The 25125-nt window shown below is 39.9% G+C and overlaps 1 protein-coding gene and 1 pseudogene across 11 annotated transcripts in view; both read left to right on the top strand.

Moving 5' to 3' along the window:
* The window catches only part of LOC127443682 (transmembrane protein 131-like), a 143210-nt gene extending 134849 nt beyond the window's left edge, over positions 1–8361 (top strand). For 4 of the 11 annotated variants that reach the window (XM_051702462.1, XM_051702464.1, XM_051702461.1 and 1 more), the window contains 12 exons: positions 1666–1851; positions 1943–2089; positions 2204–2732; positions 2892–3022; positions 3224–3369; positions 4035–4214; positions 4341–4419; positions 4942–5051; positions 5180–5309; positions 5423–5499; positions 5584–5720; positions 6833–8359. In XM_051702462.1, coding sequence (XP_051558422.1) covers positions 1666–1851; positions 1943–2089; positions 2204–2732; positions 2892–3022; positions 3224–3369; positions 4035–4214; positions 4341–4419; positions 4942–5051; positions 5180–5309; positions 5423–5499; positions 5584–5720; positions 6833–7129 — 2149 coding nt within the window. In that variant the 3' untranslated portion in view covers positions 7130–8359. Of the gene's footprint in view, positions 1–1665; positions 1852–1942; positions 2090–2203; positions 2733–2891; positions 3023–3223; positions 3370–4034; positions 4215–4340; positions 4420–4941; positions 5052–5179; positions 5310–5422; positions 5500–5583; positions 5721–6832 lie in introns of all 11 variants that reach the window. The other 7 variants (XM_051702454.1, XM_051702453.1, XM_051702458.1 and 4 more) reach the window with 5 other exon arrangements.
* A 6052-nt stretch (positions 8362–14413) lies between these two features.
* LOC127443552 (toll-like receptor 2 type-2) lies at positions 14414–18939 on the top strand (annotated as a pseudogene).
* Positions 18940–25125: the final 6186 nt, after the last annotated feature.

Genomic DNA, 25125 nt, shown 5'->3' with positions numbered 1-25125 from the left:
TAATTCTTTAAACAGACTTGTAGGGCAGGAATGATTGAATTTGAGATTGTGTCTAGAATTTGGAAAGCAAAATAAAGTTGCCAATGTCTGATGAAATGTTATGTAAACTAATCACCTTTTGACAAAATTTGTCATTTTGAAATAAGTCACTTATGTGATTTAGGTAGATCCGAAAAGGCGTTTTCTTTCCAGGGAATTAGAATTAGATGAAAAATGCTTAGTCAGAAAGTGACTGTTGCTGAGCCTTCCAAATACACAAAAAAATATAAATAAACTCCAACCATGTCCTCGCATCACAAACGCAAATTCTCAGATATTCCTCCTTCGAAGTGTAAAAATTCAAGCCACGGGCATGCAACCAGGGTTGTTTGGCAATAGGGAAGAGGGTTTGGGGAGGGGAGCTACATAAAGTACACCTTATCACCATGTTGTTTGCTATTGCTGTGATCGTTTCATGTGAATGACAGTGGGCTGGAGGGGAGGGGTTGAAATTCATCTGGCTATTGGTCAACCTTATTGCCCAGCCCTCACGCCAGTACATACATCAGCAGAGAAGAGAAGTTGTTGCGAGTGGGGGGTCAAGTTATTGTTGTTGATTAAAGATTAAGAGGGCAAACCATTTAAAAAAAATAACGTGCACGGATAAATAGTTTTTAATAAAAACAGCAACATCCAATAAGAAAATAAGAATTGTCAATGTTGAAGTCATGGTGACTTTAAGCTGTTAATTACAGCTTTGTAAAGTCACCAAGAAGCTTTGTAAGATCAAATATTAACAAAGTATTTTATTTGTGCAAAGACTGTAAATCCAGATCTTGTTCTTGTTAGGCTCAAGCAGTGTTGTTTCTGGAAGTTTGCACAGCCAATATCGGAAACAGAAAAAAGTGTTTAATAGGCTATTTCTTCTCGCCTATTCTGTTACTTTGATCTACACTCTTTGAAAATGTTCAATAACTTTATATAAGTTATCATCATATAATGATTCTTTTTTGTAAAGCCATAGGTATAATTCCATTTTGACGTGAAACGCTCAGCATCTGCATACAGTTGAACACGAGCCTTTCAAAGTATACTCCATTTAACTGTGCGCGCATATACAGGCGGTCGGCGCATGCACGCTACTTCTGATATGAGATACTGGACTATTTCTCTTCAAGAGTTTAGACCCATAAAGATGCCTTTGTATTCCTTAAGACTTAAGTTATACAAATGCAGGTATCTCCAGAGCTTCTCACACACACACTCTTGACTTGCACATCCACTGTTGTTGTTTTAAACATACATCTCCTGATGTTTAGTGGCGATTATATCTTTTTTTAGCACTTCTTCATGACAGTAACTGCTCAGATGTGAGTGTTGCTACCTTGTGGACCCACTAATTAGTGCAAATAACTCCAGGCGCATGTGCATTCTGCCCGTTGAAGGATGCACGGTTAGAAAAATCGAGCATTCACGTCAGACCGAAGTATACTTTTGGCTTTATCAAGAGTAATACATTTTAATTTTCAGTTTGAGATAATCGTTCTTTTGCTCTCCCTGCCTTTCTTTTTTTCTCTCCTCTTTTCCTTATGTTAATTTCTTGCTATATTCTCATCCACCTTTCTTTGTTATCCCTATGTTTGTTATGCTTACTGCATCTCAATCACTTCTTTTGTCTTGCTCTAGATTTACGCCAGACTTCACGTCTTCGTGGGTGATCAGAGATTTGACTTTGGTAACAGAGCGTGGCTCTTCCTTCCACTTCACCCTCAATGTGACTCTGCCTCACCACATGCTGTCCCTGTGTGCTCAGGTGGTGCCAGGCCCCAGCTGGGAGGAGTCCTTCTGGATCATCACACTGGTCTTTACCTGGTTAGCACCCCTCTAAAATACACACCTGCACCACACAAAATGCTTAAAAATGCAACTCTGTGCATTAATATAAAAACTGTTCTCTTTATAGTTCCTCTCTTGCTGGTGTGTGTCTGATCGCTTTCCATCAAGCTCAGCACATTCTGAGTGAGTTCTCCACACCCAGTCCCCACACCAATCACAACTCAGTACCTCGTGAAAATAGCAGTGTCAACCACAGCTCCTCAAACGGTGTCAGGTTAGACATAAGTTTTTACAAATTAACCTAAAACTTAACTTGATTCTAGCTATAATAGGCAATTAATTTGTAAATTGGAGGTGTTTTTAAATGACTTTTTTATTTTTTATTTAGCAGAGGGAAAGGTAGTTGTAAGAACTACACTGACACATCTGACAAAGGCAAGGGGAGGGGCTCTCCAGCCATGGCCAATGGGACTGTTCGATCACAGTCCTCATCCAAGAAAAGTTCCGGAGGCTCATCCCAGCCTCCAAAGAAGCAAACTAAAGTTTCATTCCTCTACTGTAGATACAAAAGTAGCCCTGCAGCTGCTGCTGCAAATGCTTCTGCTACCTCTGCCTTTTCCAACCCTTCCACGGATGAAGAGGAAGATCGCATCTTTGAGTTGGATCCAGAGGTTTGTAATAACAATAACAACGATGTATTAGATGAAACCCTACTTTTTCCTGAGAAGAAAGATCACTTTAAAGAATCCAGAGAGGACAAGGCATTGCCAGTTGATATGTTTCCCATGGAAACACTTTCTGGATTACCTGAAAACATCACAGCAAGCAAAGTCCCTCAACCTGTAGATGAAGTGATAGAGAATGATGAAAGTAAAAGAAAAAGCAATGCCGAAAAAAGGGATAACGTAAATGAAGAGGTAACTTCTGCAATGCAGTTTAAAAGCATGACTTTTTGCTTTGGCCTGCTAAAATCTCTCGTCTTTCCCTCTGAATCCACAAAAGATTCTCAACCTTTTATGTTGTTATTTCTCTGTAACCTTACTAAGACAAATTAACTGTGTGTGCCTCTGCCTCAGAAGATAGAGAGAGGCAGCAGTCAGATGAAGAGGCCAGAGAAAGATGCTGAACTTCGAGTATCTGACAACAACACCAAAGGAAAAAAAAACTCAGGCAGAAGTCGCAGGAAGGCTGCTGAACTCATTACTGGGTGAGTATCTGGGAATTAAAAATTTAAAGCTGGGGCAGTCAAAGTGCAGAATTCTCCTATAAACATTAATGTGTTAATTATCTAGTGTTCTAGCAATAACAAAAGAGAAGAACCCTGGCCACTACCCAAATAAAAGAAGGTGAAGAACTCTGACTCAACATGCTGAATAATGTTTTTTCTCCATTTTTGTTTAACCCACAGGCCTCCTGAAAACAACATTGTTATGATGACGGAGAGTGAGAGAGAACCTGATTGTAGAGACTCCCGTAATGTTGCTAGAATCCGCAACATGAAACCTGAACAACCCAAAATAGGACCTAACCCAGACAGCCCTCTCAAACACAGTTGTAAGGAAGTGATGTAAAACAGTTCCTGATTCACCTTTGTGTTTGTTTGTGTGTGCATGAAATGATATCAGTGTTCCCAATCTTAACAATGACACAGTCCCCACTCTTAACAATGATACAGTCTTTGAAATTATCATGAAACAGCTTTTACAGGGCATTTAACTAGAAAAAACAACTAAATCAAGTAAATGATTTAGACTATTAAATTGGCTTGAACTCAAAGTATTGTTTTATTTCCATATCATTGAACATAACTCTTAGAAGTCTAATTCTGTCTGTGTTATTTTATTTATTTTTAATTGATGATCTATGTTAAATATTCGTAAAAATCTCAATGTGGTATATCAAGCTTTAATTGCTCCAATGATGGTAACATTCCTTATTACAAAATGTACTTGGGGGCATGATTATTTGCATATATTTTTTTGCATATAACACATTCTTTTTTTATAATTAATCACACTAAATTAACACGTTAAATCAACAGCCCTAATATGTATATCTAATATAAATGTAAAATAAATATCACCATAGAAACTAATAAAGTAACAAAGCTGAGAATTAAATATATATATATATATATATTTTTTTTTTTTATCTTTATCAAAAGCCTAAAGTTTTTGTTTGTTTGTTTGTTTGTTTTTTGGGGGGGGTGGTCAACTCAGCCACATGTTTGGGTAGACAGAGGCACAAGTGTCCAGAGCGACGACTGCAATGGGAATTAGGCTCTGATTCAAGCAGCTCATCTGGCAGTGTGAGAGCCAGCCGAGGCTCCTGGGGCAGCTGGAGCAGCGCTAGCAGCATAGTGGGAGAAAAGGATCCAAAAAGATATCCCAGCAGGAAACGTACAAGCTCATACACACTTGTTCATTATCACTTTATTCACTGCAGTTTCCAAGAGAAGTTGAATTGTAAATTATTTTGTACTGTATAACCATTTTAGTTAAACTTGTTTGGCATTGTTCCCTTAGGAGGCAACATCCATTACAACCCATATCCAACAGATCGTGAATGTTACCTGAACATGAACTATACTTACAAAACTCAAAGGTAAAAGGACCAAAGCGCATCAAGGACTTGTTTGTTTTTGACTGTTAAAGTGTCATTTTGTTGAAGTCTTTAAGGCTGACAGTGATTTATCTGGCTGTTTAATAAAACAATAATCCATGAGGCTGCACAACACAATATGGATAGAAGAAACCAATGTCTAATTAATAATTACACTTTTTAATAATAATGAAACGGTAAACAATTCTTCTGCCAAGTAATCAGCCTAAGTTAATGGTTTGTAGTATTAATATAGATTTTTTTAATTAAATTACAGTCCCAGGTGTGCATATATCATCAATTTTACAACCAGAGCTATCAGTTATAAATAAGCATGATAGTCCCACTTCATACTATCAGATGCCTTGTTGTGTATAGTACTAAAATGCATATGCAGAAAACTACTTTTGCTAAAAGATAACAGGCTAATCACATGTAACTACCAGTAGTTGCAATGTGTTAATTTTTTGTGCATTGGTAGTGTGGTAGCTTGGTTACAGTAAGGTGACATTCATTTGTCCACAGCATGAACAGTCTTTATGTCAGGGAACCGTGCCAAAGCCCAGAGGGCTGTCCTGCCCCTGCACTCCCTCACAGCTTCGCAGATGTAGCTGGAGGTATGGAAAAGAACATTGGTGAGGGACATTTACACTTCTAGTCTTACTTAAGCTTATAGAGAAGAACATTGGAATGATTGATTCATGATGCTTTAGCTGTTCAGTTTTGCCCTGGTAAAAGCAATTATGTGTTTTGCTTTCCTCAGATATGATTAGCTCTAATGTGTTAGAAGAAACTTGGTCAGCCCCCTCAATTCCTCTGACCAATGAATTCAGGTACAACATGACCGAATCACTCCCCTTTGTCCCACAGAGTCCCTCATCCGGCTATAATGGGTATGCTTTTAAAGATGCTTTCATAATCAAAAAGTTAATTTTGTTTTTGGCTTCATTTGTGTCCATGCATCCATTGTGAAATGAAATTTAAATAATTCTTGTTTATTTATAAGCTTCCCTTGGAACAACATGAACAGCCAGTGCACGAGTCAATATCCATATAGTCATCAGACAAACTTCTTGCCACCTGGTAAAGAGGTTTCTGTCACTTTAATAAAATATATTTAAAATACAAAAATACTGAAAGTTGTCTGAATTTTTTTCATCCATTAAGGGATTGGCAATTACCGAAAGGCATTCTCATGCCATGAAAGCCAAATCACGACCCACAGCCATCAACCATTCTGGGGTGAGAAGGGAGCACATGACATGAACTCCACTTGGAACACTGGCAGTTGTGTGGGCAGCAAGGTGAGATTTACATTGGCATTAATGTTTTTGGCTGGCTTTTTCTTAATATGATGACAGGCATAGTGTCATGACAGTTCTTCAACATGTTCATCAAAAGCTACACATCTATTTCTACAGTCAGTTCAAACATTTTTAGGTATAATTTACAAAGTAATAATTCCATCTTAATTATACCTAGAATTTTTTGGACAATTTATAAGGACTCTGCACTTTATGCTTATGGTATTTAACTGGTGTGGAAATGTTTAAAACGAAAAAAAGAACTTTGAGTCACCTAATTAAAATCTAGAAATATGCTGGTTTGTTTTAAAAATGTGTTTGAATTACATGTGTATGAATATTAATGTTTTCATTATGGTAGTAATTCTGACTCGCTGTACAGTTAGAGACAGAGATGACAAAAGATACTGCAAACGGATGTAAAAACCATTTAAACCACAAATAAAGATGTGAATACAAATCTGAGTATACTGATGTAACGTGAGTCGCGACGGTGTGTGGTGCGATAGAGACAGTTTGAGCAATTATGCTCGCTCTTAGTATCACTTAGTGCTCTCAGTCTCTCACTCAGTCACTCATCCAGCACTATTTTGTGTGAACCCACATTTAAATCAGAGTTATACAGTATGTTTGTGGCAATACCACTAATAACAGCAATAACAGTTCAACCTTCAATAACGTCATTGCATCTTCACGTAGTTGCTTAATTGTGATTTGTGTTACATCAAAATGCCAAAGATGGTAAACAAACCACAGATGCTTATGCAGAGCTTGGTAATGGATATTTCTCTTATTTTTGAATGTATATCTGCTGTTTGTGTGATGCTCTCATGGTGTTTACTGGTTGCCAGTATGTCACAATGATCTTTAATAGTGATAACAGAACTATTCAAAACTCTTCAATTTAAATAAATGTTAGCATTTCACAATTAATGTAAATTTAATGTAATTTTACAGTGTGGGGCATAAACCTATAACTGCAGCATAAACCATGTAAAAGTATGGCATGGGGCACTTTAGAAATAAATATTGGTGATTTGGTATCTGCCTCAAATTTCCTGATTGTTAAAGCAACATTCACATACAGTTTTTCCCTTATCTTTCTCTTCCAGCCATACTTTCCAGGAACCAGAAGTCTCTCACCCATGTCCAGTCTATTTGGCTCTATCTGGACACCCCAAAGCGAGCCTTACCAGAACCATTTCCACACAGCACCTGTCTCGCCCCATTCACCAGTCTCACCCATTGCATCTTTCAGTCGTGAACCAGGCAGCGCCTGCCCAGGCAAACAGTACTCCAGCTTCAACCCCTTTGGACCACACATGAATTTGGACATATGGAACTCCTCTTCAAACCGTAGCTCCAACTCTCAGCTTTCCAACGATTCGGGCTACTGTGGGGATATGTGAGGGAACAGTGCAAAAGTGGTGCTTTTGAAAAATGATGATAAAGGAATGTGCTTTTATCTCTAATGGGGAAAAATGTGAATATTCTTTTATGTTTGTTGTTGTGGGTTCAGCATTTTGTTGTATATTTTTCTAGATGTTTTGCATTTTTGACCATTGAAAATAAAATCAAGTTTTGTACTTAGTTACTTTAAAAAAAAAAAAAAAATTGAAGTGAGTTACTTTTTGCCATCAGGGAGTACCATTGCCATGAACGGGTGTACCTGGTCTGCAACGATGTTTAGGTACTGTAGGTGGCACGTGTCAAATTCAGAACATTGCCCAGAGCATCACACTTCCTCCACCGTCTTTTCATCTTTCCACAGTGCATATTGGTGCCATCACTTCCCCAGGTAAACGGTGTACACGTACACGGCCATCCACGTGATGTAAAAGAAAACGGGACTCATCGGACCAGGTGACCTTCTTCCACTGCCCCAAGGTCAAGTTCTGATGCTCACGTGCCCATTGTAGGTGCTTTCGATGGTGGACAGGGGTCATCATGGGTCATCATGGGCACTCTGACCGGTCTGCTGCTACGCAGCCTCATACGCAGCAGGGTGTGATGCACTGTTTGTTGTGACACATTCCTCCCGTAACCATCATTGACATTTTCTGTGACTTGTGCCACAGTAAACCTTCTGTCGGTTTGGATCAGACGGGATAGCCTTTTCATTGAGCTTTGGGCGCCCAACACCCTGTTGCTGGATTGTGGTTTGTCCCTCCTCGGACCACTGTCGGTAGGTACTCACCACTGCTGACTGGGAGCACCCCACAAACCTTGTCATTTCAAAGATGCTCTGAAACAGTCGTCTGGCCATAACAATTTGGCCCTTGTCAAAGTTGCTCAGGTCTTTACTCCTGCCCATTTCTCCTACATTCAACACGCTGACTACAAGAACTTAACATCTAATCTACCCAGACCTTGACATGTGGCCTTGTTAGGAGATGATCAGTGTTATTTGCTTCACCTGTGAGTGGTCATAATGTTTTGGTTCATTAGTGTAATTCTGTGCAATAACCAGGGTCAGAAGTTAAAGGTGTAGTTCACCCAAAAATGAAAATTCTCTCATCGTTTACTCACCCTCATGCCATCCCAAATGTGTAGGAATTTCTTCTGCTGAACACAAACAAAGATTTTTAGAGGATTACCTTAGCTATGTAGGTCTATACAGTGCAAGTGAATGTAATCAGGCCTTTGAAGCTCCAAAAAGGATATAAAGTCAGCATAAAAATAATCCATATGACTCCAGTGGTTTAATCAATGTCTTGTGAAGCAATCCAGTTGGTTTTGGGTAAGGACATATCAAAATATAACTCCTTTTTTACTTTAATGTTCGTGCCTAGTGGCTGCAATGCCAAGATGTACAGTGAAAAAGGAGTTATATTTTGTCTGTTCTCACCCAAAACCAACTGGATCACTTCAGAAGACATTAATTAAAGCACTGGAGTCGTATGAATTGTTAATGCTGACTTTATCTGCTTTTTGGAGATTCAAAGGCCTTATCACCATTCACTTGCATTGTATGGACCTACAGAAAAATGTTCTTCAATCGTCTCAGATGCCATGAGGGTGAGTACATTTATTTATTTATTTTTTGTAACTCTCACTGACAAGGGTTTTGAAGTAGTTGCATTTCTGCAAGGTGCTCTAGGTGTCGATTAAATCTAACATGTATTTCTTTGTGAGGCTGGTGAAGATGGGAAAAGCCATATTCTTCGTATTCATTCTTTTAATGCTTAATCCTTCTCCCCATTGCAGCAATACATTTCAAAGACCACGCTGTGGCTTGTGTGATGAAGCTACATTTGCAAGTGCTCAAGTTTACACTTCACTGAAGTCCCTACTCTCTCCATATCAGATGTTGTAAATATTCAGATTCTTGATCTTTCATTCAATGAACTGCAGTTCATAAGTAAGGATGATTTCCAAAAACATACTGGATTGAAAGAGTTTGAATGACAATAACAAACATGGCATTGAAGAGCTGGCATTTTCAACCCTTTTGAATTAGAGATATTGGATCTTTCCAATAATAAACTGTATGAGCTACATGGGAGAGTGGATTAAATATTTGTCCTCACTACAGTATCTTGACCTCACTGGAAATTTCTACCAGACACCAAGCCAAAGGTTACTCTTTAAGATACTGATAAAACTGAGGACTCTCAAGTTTGGAAATAGATTCTTTAATTATTTGGCAAAAGATGACTACTGGACTAAATTATCTGGAAGTGCTTCTCTTGCAATGTGGCAGTTTACAAGGGTATGAACCTGGAAGACTCAACACTTATTGGAACAGGTTATTTTATGAGTAATCCCCCACCAAATTCTTACCTGAAGACAATATTTGTTTTTTTGTCATTAACAATTTTTATTGATTCCACACTCAAATCAACATAAACAGCACATGAAAACACAGAATCAATTTTCAACAAAATATACCCCGCTCCCTCCCTCCTTCCCCCCACCTACCCATCACACAACCCAGTGGTCAGACACAGAATAATAACAGACACACATACAAGCAAACAGTCCAAAAAAATAAAAATAAATACTCAGATATAAAAAAACAAAAAATTGCCCAACAAAAAAGTAAAAGGGTTCCACACATCAATTAATTACATACCATTTAAACTGTCCCTCTCCACTTTTCCTTCCTGGCACCCTCCAAGAAGGCCAAATAAGTGCCCCACTTCTTCTTAAAGGCACCCAAGCTGCCCAGCCACCTATGCGACATCTTTTCAAAGGCTGCCACTGTGCCCAATTCAGTGCACCACTCATGAAATGAGGGTTCACCAGCCGACTTCCATCCCCCAAGGATCACTTTCCTGCCGATCATCACACTGGTAAGGACCCAGTTTTCAATGTGTATGTTCCCTAAGTTAACCCCTGTCCCATCCCCCAAAATACAAAGTCTGTGGCAGAATGAAATCTGAGTGCTCAGGATCTCACAGATATAACTCTGAACCCTCGACCAAAACTCTTGAATCTTAGTACAATACCAAAAAACATAGGCTATGTCCCCATCCTCTGATTGGCATCGCCAACAGGTGGGTGTATCTTTAAGACCAAGCCTATGCAATCTAGAGGGAGTCCAATAAAAACAATGCAGAATCTTAAATTGAATGAGGTGCATCCTTGCATCCCTAGACATAGACTTGGCATTTTTTTAAATCCTACCCCATTCTTCATCTTGCAGTACTAAATTCAAGTCATTCTCCCATAGCTTCTTGAGAGATGTCAAAACCCCATCCCCAGGAATAGTACGCTGAAGCCTCGTGACCCTTTCCAAAAGCCGCTAGTACCATCTCAAGAGTGTCTGCAGCTTTAGGGGGCTGTGTACTACACCCAAAGATGTTACAAAATAGATGGCGCAGCTGTAAGTACCTGAAGAATTGAGATCTGGGAATCTCAAACCGGTGTGTAATATTTTCAAAGGATCTCAATGCTCCATTTTCATACAGGTCACCCAGCATAGCAACTCCCTTCTCAATCCATTCTGTCCAGCAAAAAGGGGACTTATTAATACACAGTTTAGGGTTTAACCAAATACTTGCGGCAACGTTCAGGTAAATGTCCGAATTGAGCACGTGGGAAACCCTTGTCCACACTAACTGCTTGTGTGAGATAACGGGATGTGTCTTTAGGTCTCTGGGCAGCTTGGTAGAAAGACATTGCAATGGCAAGTAGGGGCAAGAAGTTCTTGTTCAATGCAGAACCAGGGAGGGGCTCTTTCAGGTGGAAGCAACCAATGAGCCAAATGTCTGAGACCGAATGCATAATAATAAAATGAAATCTTGGGTAAGCCTAGCCCACCTTTGTCAATCGGTCTATGTAACTTATTGAATTGTAATCTGGGACGTTTACCATTCCAAATGAAAGACTTCGCTATGCTTTCAAATTGCTTGAAATAAGAGAGGGGGACATCTACCGGGAGAGACTGTAGCAGGTAGTTAAATTTTGGAACACAGTTCATTTTAATAACATTAACCTTCCCAATCATCGATAAATGTAATGAAGCCCACCTACCCACATCGCTCAAACCGTTTTATTAAGGGGTCAAAATGAACTCTAACTAAATCAGACAAATTTTTGGCAAATAAAATGCCCAAATACTTAATGCCCTGTTTGGGCCACTGGAAGGCGCCTGGCTGAAAGGCCGTTACTGGACTGTACGCTGTCAGAGCCAATGCTTCGGATTTAGACCAGTTGACTTTGTATCCTGAGAATTTGGAAAAGGAATTAATAATTCTGTGGAGGCAAGGCATAGATTTATTAGGGTCAGAGACAAATAATAAAATATCATTTGCATAAAGCAGAAGCTTATGCGCCACGCCTCCCGCCACCACCCCTGGAAAATCATCCTCCTTTCTTATCGCGGCTGCTAATGGTCCCAGGGCAAGACAGAACAATAATGGGGAAAGAGGGCAACCCTGCCGAGTGCCCCTATCCAGAGTAAAATAATCTGAAATTAATCCATTTGTTTGTACCGCTGCTACAGGGTGTCTATAAAGTAACTTGATCCAAAATCTTAAAAAGATAATCCCATTCTACCATATCAAATGCCTTTTCGGTGTCAAGTGAGATGGCAGCGACCGGACACTGATCATTCGCTACTGACCACATGATGTTGATGAAACGCCTAATATTATCAGAAGAGCTACGACCCCGAATAAACCCCACCTGATCTAAATGTATAAGAGATGTCATAACTTAATCGGTTAGCCAAAATGTTAGCCAGAATTTTTACATCTAGCTGGATCAGGGAAATTGGACGATAACTTTTACACTAGCTTGGATCTTTGTTTTTTGATTTAAGAATCAGACTGATCCGGGCCTGTATCATGGTTGGAGGAAGCTTTCCATTCTTTAATGATTCAGTATAAACTTCTAACAAAAGTGGAGCCAGTTCTGTACATAAGATCTAAAAAATTCAGCGGCAAAACCATCTGGCCCCGGAGGTAAGGCCTAAATTACCTCGTTAAGCTCCTCCAAGGTTATCTCAGAATCAAGAGAACTCCTTTGCTCAGTCGTCAGTTTAGGAAGATCTAATGGTTCCACAAAATTTGTAATATCTTCATCAGTAGATGAAGACGTGGAACTATAAAGATCAATATAGAATTCTTTAAAAGCATTATTAATATCAATGGCTGAGGTAAAAATTTCACCAACAGCAGATTTCACTGAGGGAATGGTAGAAAAAGACTCTCTCTGCTTTATATATCTAGCCAAAAGCTTCCCTGCTTTGTCACCCGACTCAAAGTACGACTGTCTTGCCCTGAACAACCAAAACTCCACTTTCTGCGACAAAATAGTATTATATCTGTATTTCAATCGGGTCAGTTCTCTGAGACCATCAGACGACATTCGGCGCTTCAGCTCTGCCTCGGCACTTTTAATATTTCCTTCCAACTCCACGAGTTCTCATACTTTGGATTTTTTAATGAATGAGGCATACTGTATGATCCGACCCCTAAGAACCGCCTTAAGTGCCTCCCAAGCCACGCCCACAGTGGATACCGAGGACCAGTTGATCTCCATATAAACACTGATTTCAGTCTTTAACATTTGTTGGAAATCAGGATTTTGCAAAAGGGACACATTAAGGCGCCAACTATATGATTTCTTTTTCTCTATATGTGGCATCACCTCTAAACTTCACCAGGGCATGATCTGAGACTAAAATATTTCCAATTGAACAATCAACAACAGATGAAATGAGGGATTTGGATATAAAAAAAAATCTATTCTAGAATAAATCTTATGGACTGATGGAAAAAAAATGTATAGTCCCTACCAGATGGGTTCAAATGTCTCCAAATATCCATAAGACCAAGATTTTTACACATCCTGTGAAGCGTCAATGTTGCTCTAGGGGGCTTACATACTTTTGCTTCACTGTGATCAAGGACTGAGTCCATCAAGAGATTAAAGTCTCCTCCCAATATTATATCATGAGGGGTGCCAGCGGCTTGCAACATCCCTTCAAGATCTATAAAATAGCCCTGATCATCAGCGTTAGGTGTGTAAATATTAGCCAAAATAAACCGTTGCCCTTGAATTTCAACTAACACAATAATTACTCTCCCTAATTTATCTTTAATCTGTTTGAGACATTTGAATTGTAGATGTTTATTTACCAATATAATGACTCCTTTGCTCTTACTTGAGCCAGCACTAAAAAAAAACATGTCCACCCCATATCTTCCCAAATTTTTCAGCTTCCTGCGGGGAGAGATGTCATATTTTTTATGTTTAAAAAAAGTAATAACTTTACTTCTTTTTATGGGGTGCCCCAATCCATTCACATTCCATGTGGAGAGAGATAGTACTCTCAAATTAACAACTGACATATTGATATAATAAAAACAATTGTGTGTGAAAACAAAATTATACAGACCACATTCCCCATTAGTGAAACAATCAAACCCCCGAACCCCCCCCCCCCCCGAACAAAACAAACAGAAAAAAGAAAAACGTGCGCACGACAGCGCCAACCGTCATCAATCCCTCTAAACTCAAAAGGTCCATGAACGCACATGAGTCCCCTGTGACAACTTTGCCATCGGATTGCTCAATTGTGCCTCACAAATTTGTGAAGCAAAATTACATAACAGAAAATACTTTGTGAAATAAACCCAGTCAATAGGAAAAATGAACACAAAGAATGTGTAGATTCATTCACAGAACTGTTTTAAAGGTGTGATCTTCCACAAAATAAATTCCAGCTGATATAAAACCATTCAGATTCCTCGGACAGACAAACGAATGTTCAGTGAGCCGGCTGTTATGAGTTCAACGGATGACGTAATCATTCCAATATCTCGTAAAAAAAAACTCAAAACAAACTCCAGCCAGCAGGAGGAATAAGCACGAAGAACAAACAGATTAATCCACAGCTGTTCCAAAGGAGTATTATTCAACAGAACACACTCCAGCCACTAGGCGGAACCAATACAAAAAGAAACAAAACCGGCATCCCGGTTCCCCGGATGGTCGAGTCAATTCACTCGGAGGCTGCATAAAAGTATATACCATGACTTACACAATCCATCAACTCTATAAAAGACATCCTTTGTGTGAGCATGTAGATATTTTGCGGTCATCCGTAGTGTCCACTCTCAATCTTTCCGGGAACCTCAATGCAAAAGTAATCTTTCATCAATGCAAAAGTTTCTCCAAGGAAAGTGTTATTCACAAAACAAGCTCCAGCCGCTAGGCGGAGCCAACGCAAAAAACCCAAAATGTCGCCCAGCTTCTTCAAGAGTTAGGTACAGCAAGTCAGGCCCACTTACATGAGAAACATCCAATGGTTTACTCAGACATTGATTCTATAAAAGACATTGCCAGATTTGGACATGTAAATACTTTGCGACCGTTTTTCGTTTCTATTCTCAGTTTTGCTGGAAACATCAAAGCGAACGAGATCTTTTCCTGATGTACATTCCTTGAACCAATCGCGTTTCTCTCTTGTCGAACTCACAAAGTCCGGGAACAAGAAAATATTATGGTTCTTCCAAGAAAGCTCCCTTTGCTCCTCGCCTGGTGCAACACAAGATCTTTATCGGATGATCTCAGAAATCTGGCCAGAATCAACCTGGGCCTGTCTCCCTCAGCAGATCTGTGAGCTGGCACTCTGTGAGCTCGCTCGATTTCCAGCTTGTGGCCTGTTATGTCGAGCAGACTCAGAAAAAACTTGTCTAGGAATTTCACCATATCTCTGACCTCCTCATGCTCAGGAGTTCCAACAATTCTGACATTATTCCTGCGGCTTCCATTCTCAAGATCTTCAAGCTTTACAAGGAGATGTTCCAAATCAACTTTGGTCGCATGTGGATTAGCAGTTAATACCCTCTCCGAAGATTCCAGAAAATCGATTCGTTTTTCAACATCAGTCACTCTTGTACCTAACTCGGAGAATTTTATTTCCATCGCCGTGATCGATCGACGTATTACAGCGAGATCCTCCAAGTCAGCAAGAATCTTCGTCAACATCACCGACATGTTGGACAACTGACGCTGGATCTCCTCTCCCGTCGCGCCATCCAAATCGAGTCCCCGGTCTGTAGGCCTGTTGGGGCTTTCATCTTGAACATGTAAGTGTCTTTTAATGTCTCCAGAGCCCGAGGATTTTGACTTCTTTGCCATTTTTTGCAACAAAGGACAAATGTGTAACTGGGTGTATCAAAATTCACTAGATTATAACATGAAAATAATCGAAAATTCAGCAAAGTGCGCAGAGCTCGTCGCTCACACGTCTGCTCCTTGCATGGCGTCATGTGACTCCCGAGGACAATATTTGTTAAAAAGATGGATATCACACAGTTTCATCAGTTTCATGACCTGGCAAACCTTAAGGGCTTTTTGCAGACACTTGAGAGGATTTCAGTGATTGAGAGCAATGTTTTTGCCATACCCTGTGAAACCATGAGGCTTTTTGAAAGAGTATATAGACTTGTGTAGGAACCTTCTAACTGACATTACTGTGATAGAGGCAGCTTGTTATAGTTCAGACTCACTTCCAGCCTTTATTTTTGTCACACATTATACATAAATTTTTTGCATTTATACAGTGAAATTTCTTTCTTTTTCACATATCCCAGCAAAGCTGGGGTCAGAGTGCAGGGTCAGCCATGATACAGCGCCCCTGGAGCGGGTAGGGTCAAGGGCCTTGCTCAAGGGCCCAACAGTGGCACCTTGGTGGTCCTGGTCAGTAAACCAGTGCCTTAACCGCTGAGCCACCACTGCCCCTAGTAGCAATGCATTGCAAACTCTTGATATAGCAGGTCGCATCTTCACAAAATTAACAAAGTTGTCTGCCCTTGATGAGCCACAGTATGTTTTAAAACATGCCCAGTGTATGTCAATGGCCAACAAATCTACAATTTCTGAACTTGTCCACTTGTCAACTGCAACAGCATGCCTTCCAAAAGACTTTACATGGCCTGGACTTAAGTCTTAATTATCTGACAGTCTTAAAGATTAAGATACCAAATTTGAAGGTACCTTATATTTCAGGTAACAAGATCAAACAATTACCTGAAGAAGAACTCTATCCTACAGGAATGTCCTAAATACATTTAAACTGTAAATAATTAAATAATTAAATAAAAATATTGAACTGTGAACTACACTCACCAGCCACTTTATTAGATACACCTGTACATCCACTTATTCATGCGATTATCTAATCTGCCAATTGTGTGGCAGCAGTGTAATGTATAAATCATGCAGATATGGGTCAGGAGCTTAATTTAATATTCACATCAACCATCAGAATGGGGAAGAAATTTGATCTCAGTGATTTCGACCATGGCATGATTGTTGGTGCCAGACGGGCTGGTTTGAGTCTATCTGTAACTGCTGATCTCCTGGGATTTTCACGCGCAACAGTCTCTAGAGTGTATAGAGAATGGTGCGAAAAACAAACAACAACCAGTGAGTGGCAGTTCTGTGGACGAATATGCCTTGTTGATGAGAGAGGTCAACAGAGAATGGGCAGACTGGTTTGAGCTAATAGAAAGGCTACAGTAACTCAGATAACCCCTCTGTACAATTGTAGTGAGCTGAATAACATCTCAGAATGCACACCATGTTGAACCATGAGGCGGATGGGCTACAACAGCAGAAGACCACATTGGGTTCCACTTCTGTCAGCCAAGAAAAGAAAACTGAGGCTGTAGTGGGCCTAACCTTTGTGCACCTTAGCAGAAATCCAGATTTGTCAGACATCAAAAACATCGCCTGGTCTGACAAATCTGGATTTCTGCTGAGGTACACAAATGGTAGGCCCACTGCAGCCTCAGTTTCCTGTTCTAAGCTGACAGTAGTGATACCTGGTGGGGTCTTCTGCTGCTGTAGCCCATCCTTCTCAATGTTTGACGTGTTGTGTGTTCAGAAATGCTTTTCTGCAAAGAACTGTTGTAACGTGTTTATTTGGGTTACTGTCACCTTCCTGTCAGCTTGGAACAGTCTAGCCAATCTCCTCTGACTTCTGTCATTAACAAGCCATTTTTCCACAGAACTGCCGCTCGCTGGATGTTTTTTGTTTTTCACACCATTCTTTTTACACTCTAGAGACCATTGTGCGTGAAAATCCCAGGAGATCATCAGTTACAGAAATACTCAGACCAGCCTGTCTGGCACCAACAATCATGCCAACAATCACTGAGATCACATTTGTCCCCCATTCTGATGGTTGATGTGAACATTAACTGAAGCTCCTGACCCATATATGCATGATTTTATACATTACACTGCTGCCACACGATTGGATGATTAGATAATCGCATGACCTAATAAAGTGGCTGTGAGCAGTGAGTGTATGTGTTCTTGAAGGAGACTCAGATACTTTTGTGTGCTCTTGTGACTTGGTCTCTCACTTTAAAAGTGAACTTGGAAACAAAGTAATCCTTAAAGATGGCTACCCTGCATATATCTGTGACTTTCCCTCCACATTTTGAGGGACACCTGTTGCTAAAGCTGAGCTGTCAATTTTTTAGTGTCATTTTACCATTGCCTTCTCTATTCTATGCTGTGGAGTAGTCCTTGTCCTCTTGGTCTGTATTACGATGTGTAAGAAGCTTCATGCCATCTGGTACACAAGGATGATGTGGGCATAGCTCCTTGCAAAGCGAAGGCCAGCTGTTGTCGATGTCTCTGAAGTTGATTAGGATGCATTTGTTTACTACAGTGAAAAAGACAGTGGGTCATCTTATTCCAGAGCTTGAGGGCTGTGAGCATCCATTTTGCCTTTGTTTACACAAACATGACATTCTTTCTGGGGGCTGGATAGTTGATAATCAAAGCCATTGAGAAAAGCCACAGAGCTCTGTTTGTACTGACACGGCAGTTCATCCAGAGTGAGCTGGAATATTCACACTTCCAACTGTTTGATGCAGGCAGTGGTGCTGCAGTCCTCATTCTGCTTGAACCCATTGCCAAAGAAACCATTCTAAGGAGGTTCTGCAAACTGCGAAAATTAATAAACTTGAAGACCTACCTGGAGTGGCCAGAAGAAGAGAATGATAGAGTCAGGTTTTGGCAGAGTCTCAAAGATTTGGACCTGAACTTCTAAAATTTAATAACTGCAAAAAATAGCCCTAACTTTGAGGTTTTGCTGTAATGGATTAATGGGATTGTTCACCCAAAAAGAAAAATTATATTCATTTACTCACCCTCATGCTGTCCCAAACTCGTATGACTCTTTCTTCTGCAGAACACAAAAGATATTTTGAAGAATATATCAGTTTTTTTCTTCTTACATACAATGTAAGTCAGTGGGCTCCAAAAAGGACATAAAGGCCTCATTTACACCTGGTATAACGATGCGTCTCGGGTGATCCGATCTCATGTGGTCAGACAAGACACATCGCTGTTTACACCTGGACGCTTGTCTCCTGTGACCACTTGTGTTCGAATTTCAAGGGGATGGTCTCTGATTTTATGAAGAAACACTATGTCAGTGTGTTACTTGCTTCATGATAATAAACTGCAAAAAAGTCATAAAAGACAAAGAAAGCCCGAAAAACCCAGCCCAATGTTTCTCCCAGATGCAGTTTAAATTTGATCTAAGCATAAACTCAACATTTCGAGCAGAATTCTCCATTATTATGTTGGAGTACATGTATTTGATGAGGGTGGTTCTCATCTGTATCACTGCATGTTGATTTCAGACAAACTACAGAAGTTAATGAAGTTCATGTGCAGATATATGTATTTGCTTTTTTAAATTTGACTGTTTCCTCTCCCTTGCATATCGAGGACCAAATGTGACAATAAATATAAACAAATAAATATATTTTTAAAGAAATGTAAAAAAATTTTTTTAAATCTGACATACATGAGTATTTGCACTTTTATTTCCATTTGTATTATTGGATATATTTCCACATTCATTTATTTCCACGAGTATTTATTTTCTTATTTACTTCCACATTTATATATTTCCACATTCATTTGTTTCTGCATGTATTTACAGTATTTCCACATTTATGTATTTCTACATTTCTGTGGCCGTATGGTAATGAGGGGGCGTGCTTTCTACTTGGGGCATAACAGTCGACTTGGGAGTGCCCTAGAGTGAAGCTTGGAGGCCACGGTGACATCTTGTGGTTTATAAAATGAAATTCTTGAAATACAGCCACAGATGAGCGTTTATGGAGAAATATCATAAAGTACATTTATATCTCTGTAACTCAGTGTGCGTAGAGTGACTATAACTGTACAGACTCCAAATAGACTCAGACTCAGATTTCTGAAATGTCCGGGACTCTGCTGAAACTCTTGGCAGACAATCTGAACAGAAACAGCAACTTCAACAGATCTCATAACAGACACTTTGCCATGGACAAAAAGTAGCGCGCTCATGTGAAATGATCATGTATCAATTAATGTGGATGTTGGGGATAGGAGCTTGCCATTATTCAGGACCAGACGCATATAAATAGCCAAACAAGGCAGCTTATTGAGGGTGGAAAAAGGGAGGGGCAAAGAGGGATATCATGTGAAATTATCACTGCCAGATCAACACGTCATTAACCTATTTCTAACCAGACTACTCTCCTTCTGTTTACCTGCCGTCCCATCCACTCTTCGATATGTGTCCACTGGCGTGGAAGAAATCCGTTCAATGCCCACAACGTAAGAGAGCTGCCGCTTTAAAGCATCTGTAACATGTACAGCAAGTGTGTATTTATCTCTATTTGTATCTGTATACGGTCAATAAAATAACAATTTATATGCGTTATGACTGGTAAGAACATCAACATATTTACACAGGAATTATGTATTACACAGATGATATTAAGATGCGCAATGCGCCCGCTCACAGAGCACAGCAATTGGATAAATTCTGTAAAAAAAAATAAAACAAAAAATAAAATAAATCTTTAGAATTCTGTCCAACCTTCGGCTGCATTTTTTATTTTATTTATTTATTTATTTTAATCGCACAAGACTGTGTTCTCTCCTGCTGCGCGTCAGAGTCAGCGCGTAGATGCTTTCTTGTGAGGTGAGAAACTTCTTGTGTTTAACCGTTTGCTTAAAAGAGTTGCAAAACAAATGGCAAGAGCAAAAGACACTTTTGTTGAGTTTGCGCGAACTGGAGTTAATTCTTACCGTGCGTTCAGACCAGAGGCGGCGAGAGCGTCAAAATTCGCTCTGGCTGCCCTGCCAACAACGCTATCGAACATTCGTGGACGCACTGACATAGTTGAAATAGGCGACAACATTCGTTCGGAATGCTTGGTTTTGTGAACTATATTTAAAGGGGCCGCAAAACATCCAGACCGGTATCTTTTTGCCGACCTACCACAAGTAGCGTATATCCTCATGAAATCTTTTAAATGTGAAAGTAAGAAATCGATAGATGGCAGAAAGTAATTAAATATAAAAAGACAAACGCTGATGGTATAAATGTATTACCGATTGATCAGTTAGCACGGTTTTGCATGCTATGGTGCCAAAATTAGCATGCAATATATTATATATAATATTATATAAACCATAATATCCACTTCATCAACTCACCTGGCACACCAACAATTTCAGACACCTTTGTCCACGCATCGTTTAAAAAAAAAAAATTGTATCCCTGTAAGCAAACAGGGACAGATCGTATATTATGGGAAAACCCGCCACGGCAATAATTAGTTTCTCCTCTATTTTGTCTTCGGAGCTATTGTTTGGTGGGAACCAAAGTTTACACTGTTGTGTTCTCTACCATAAAGCTCATTACCATAATGTTGCCCACACTTGAACTTTCCTCTGACACCCACAAACCCCGAGACGCGCCGGCCACGGACGCGCCGCTTCTCGCCGCCGAGAGATGCTGGCTGCCATAGAAAATGAATGAGTTCCGGTCGATATGAAGCTCTCGACGCCTCTGGTCTGAATGCACCAATAGAGAGAAGGAAATAGAGCGTGCAGCACATACCGAAGTTCCGCCTCCCTCAGCTCCTACCCACACCGATGTCTCTACTTCTGTCCAGTCCGTGCCCGGCACTAACCGTGTACCTGATGGTGCTGCTGTTTCATTTAATCCTTAAACTTGTTCCTCCATTAATAGATTCTGGAGTTTGTTTATTTTGTTGCATTTGAGAGAATCGCTGCTAAACTGAATTGGCCAAAGTATATGTGGGCATTAATGTTGCAGCATAGTCTTGTTACAAAGCTCAGTACTCTTGTTCTGCCCTTTCAATCGAAGATTCCCTTGATTATGACCTTGTTAAAGCTGCTGTTCTCAGAGTCTATGAACTGGTCGCTGAGGCCTATAGGCAAACATTTCTTGGTTACAGTAAAACAGCCAAACAGATATTTGTTGGGTTTGCTCGTGACAAGGGAGCTTTATTAGAGAAGTGGTGTGCTGCTTCCAAAACCACAACATTCGAACAACTCCTAGAACTGGTCCTGTTAGAGGACTTCAAAAGCTGCTTGCCTGATAGTGTAGTGATGCATTTGAATGAACAAAAATTAACATCTCATTCTGCTGCTGTTGTGTTGGCAGACGAGTATGTCCTTACGCACAAGACTGTGTTCTCTCCTGCTGTGTCAGTGTCAGCACGTAGATGTTTTCGCGCAAGGTGAGAACCTCAAGTGTTTAACCATTCGCCTAAAAGTGAGTGTCGTCCAAAGCAACGCAAGGATGAGCCTAAATGCATACAAGATAAACGTGTTTGTTTTTACTGCCTTGATCCCACTCACCTATTTCTGACTGTAAGGCGTAGAAACAAGAATGCTGCCACTAAAACTAAAAGTGTTGCAAATGCTGTTCTCAGTCCTTTGCCTAGTGTAGAGGGTTGTGATTTGTCTGAGTCCTCTGTGTTTGATGTCATTCTCTTGAAGGGTAGTGTTTCTAATTTTCCTGACTCCACTGTCTCAATTCTAAGAGGTACAGGCGCTGCACAATTGTATATTCTTGAAAATACTGTGCCCCTTTCAAGCAAGACATACACAGAAACTGATGTATTAATTTGTGGCATTGAAATAAGTTGTGTTAAGGTTCAATCCATAGTGTTCTTAAACTCTGACCTGGGGCCGGTTGCACCAGCTATACGTAAATTAAAACTTAGCCTAGTTGTGGCGTAAATGGGCACTAAAGTTACAATTTACGCACTACTAAATATTTTAGCATTGCAGCATTAAACTTAGGTTGAACGTAACCCTACGTATAAACTAAATATTTACGGAAGCCTCCGACCAGGAGTAACTGATGGAATAAAAAAGCAGACTGATATTTTATGACATCAATGAGCTCATGTTTTGCGTGACAGGCATCAATCATTTCGACATACATTATGATGTTGACATTTACGAGAGAGAGAGAGAGAACAAAACGTACTTTTAAGCGGCTCTTCAGCATGAAACCGATCTAACGATGCAGTTTTCAGGGTGTGTCACCCGGTGTCAAGTTTCAACATATTCAAACTATATATAGGATATTAAAATGAATAAATGTCTGTTTTTCCAGCCTGTTGTATTAGTATTTATTTATCAACCCTCATTTATTTTAGATACAGTTCCTATAATATTGTTATTTACAGAGGGCAAATATACTATTTATCAAATCTACTTTTATTACATGTCATATTTTAATGGGGATATAATTTATTACAGCTGACGGTTACATGAGCAAACAAGGGCTGAAAATCAACCGTAACAAGATCAAATTGAAGTTCATGGATTTTTAACACTTTTGTGTATAAATTTGAAGGCTGCTTATATGATAAATACAGGTAAACGTCATAATATGCTACTACACATTACTTTACAGAGAGCTTACGACCTACTAGATAAGTCTTGCCTTAAGAACAGGTGGTGCAACCAAATTAAGCACTGACTTAGTTACCAACTAACTAGTAGTTACTAAGCCCTTTGTGTGAACTTTACGTCCCAACTTACGTGAGAACTTACGCACAGCTGGTGCAACCCTATCCTGGTCTCTGGGCCAGTGAAGGTGGGTGTGCGCTCAAAACAGCCGGTGGAGGGAGTGAGCCTCATCCTTGGAAATGATCAAGCAGGTGGCAGAGTATTTCCTTACCCAGTTGTTGCTGAATCTCCTGTATGTGAGCCAGACATGCCCAGGTGTTTCCCGTCTGCATTCCCAGCATGCTCAAGCGCACAGATATGAAGATGTGATTGATCTTTCTGACTCTTCTCACTTCCCCAGGTCCCCCTGTCGAGTTTGGTCTATCTGTAAATGCCAGTGTTGTTGAGGCAGACCTTGGATCTACCATTAAAGGTGACCCTTCTCTGAAAATTGGCAGAGAGCAGCTTGGTGCTAAGCAAAAATTGGATCCCTTCTTAGCTCGATGTGTTGAGACTGCTGTTGGGACTGTGGATAATGTCAATGATGTAAGTGTTGGCTATTTTTGGTATAAAGGCATTCTGATGTGTAAATGGATGTCTCAAGCCACTAGAGAAGCTGAGTTGAGTCCAACTTATAAAACTGTACTGCCTACTGGTTACTGTCTGGTAGTTCTTAAACTTGCCCATGATCACATTCTTTCTGGTACAGATATTCTGGTCATGGAATATCTGTAAACAAATGTCTAGTGTCTATCATACCCAGTCTCAAGGAACTTTGGAGCGGTTTCACCAAATGCTCAAGTTTATGCTATGAAAACATTGTGCAGAAACTGGCAAAGACTGGGCTGATAGCCTTCACTTGCTTCTATTTGCAATCAGAGAAACTGTTCAGGAGTTCTTGAGTTTCAGCCCTGCCGAACTAGTATTTAGACAAACTGTTCGAGGTCCCCTGAAACTACTAAGTGAACAGCTTCTCACTACCTACTCTTCACTCACTTATGTCAAAGTATGTGAATACTTTCCATGAATGTCTGTGTCATGTTTGTGAAGTAGCAAAGGCAAACTTGGCAACCTAACAAACTTCTTGAAAAGTGTTGCACACTTGTTTCAACCTGGTGATACCATATTGGTTCTGCTCTCTAAGCTAAATTTAACAGGACAGTGTGCTGTTGTCAAGAAACTGAGTGACACGAATTGTGCAATTCGCACCCCTGATAGACCTTTTTCACAGACTGTGATGACGTGTTTCTGCCTTATTTATCAGCGTAAATCTCGCAGATTTTTTTATATTATACATTTTTTAAATATTGAGTGTAAATTTACATTATGTTTTGTGTTATTACTCTGGAATTACTTTTAAAAAAACGAATTACCACAGCTGTGAGTTTTTTTTTTTATTACAGTTGTTGAGAAAGTGACAGTAAATCTGGCATCTGCTCCCATTTTACTGTCTTAATCCACTGCTCTCTATTTTTTTCTTCTGGAAAGTCATTCAAATGTTATAGTGGATTTTTTCTTTTGGTCTTGAAGCAAATGGGTAAGTGAAAATAATATTTTCTGTGATCTCCCATTCACCGCTGTCGAAGTTTACCCTGCAAACGTTTACTTCCATGTTCCAAAACCCGGAGTGTGAAAAAGGTCTATTGTAGGAGAAAATCTCATATCTATCACTTTAATGTTTTGAAGGCTTAACACCCTAAAGATGTATCTGTTCCTCCCCCTGCCAAGTTCGTTTCTGTTGCTGCATTACACCTCTGTCCCGTGAGGATGATGAGTTAATTACAAAAGATATCTGTTTTGTGCGAGCGTCTGCAAAATTCTGTCATCCTTAACAATCTGGAGTCACACCTGAGCCATTTAGATCAGCCCCAGAGGAATGACATTGTAACACTGATTGAAAGTCACTCCACTCTTTTCTGACATTCTAACCCAAACCAGTGCAACCTCTCATAGCACAGATGTTGGTGAATCTCTTCCCATAAAACAACACCCATACAGTCAATCCAAAAAATACTTGAAATTATGAGAACTGAAGTTGAGTATATGTTACAGAACAAACATGCTGTTCCCAGTCAGAGCACGTGGAGTTGACCCTGTTTGCTGGTCCTGAAGTCTGATTCGTCCTTCCATTTCTGCACTGACTATCGCA

Source organism: Myxocyprinus asiaticus, chromosome 7 (assembly GCF_019703515.2).
Source record: "Myxocyprinus asiaticus isolate MX2 ecotype Aquarium Trade chromosome 7, UBuf_Myxa_2, whole genome shotgun sequence".
NCBI lineage: Eukaryota > Metazoa > Chordata > Actinopteri > Cypriniformes > Catostomidae > Myxocyprinus > Myxocyprinus asiaticus.
This window is presented reverse-complemented; position numbering and strand designations above follow the sequence as displayed.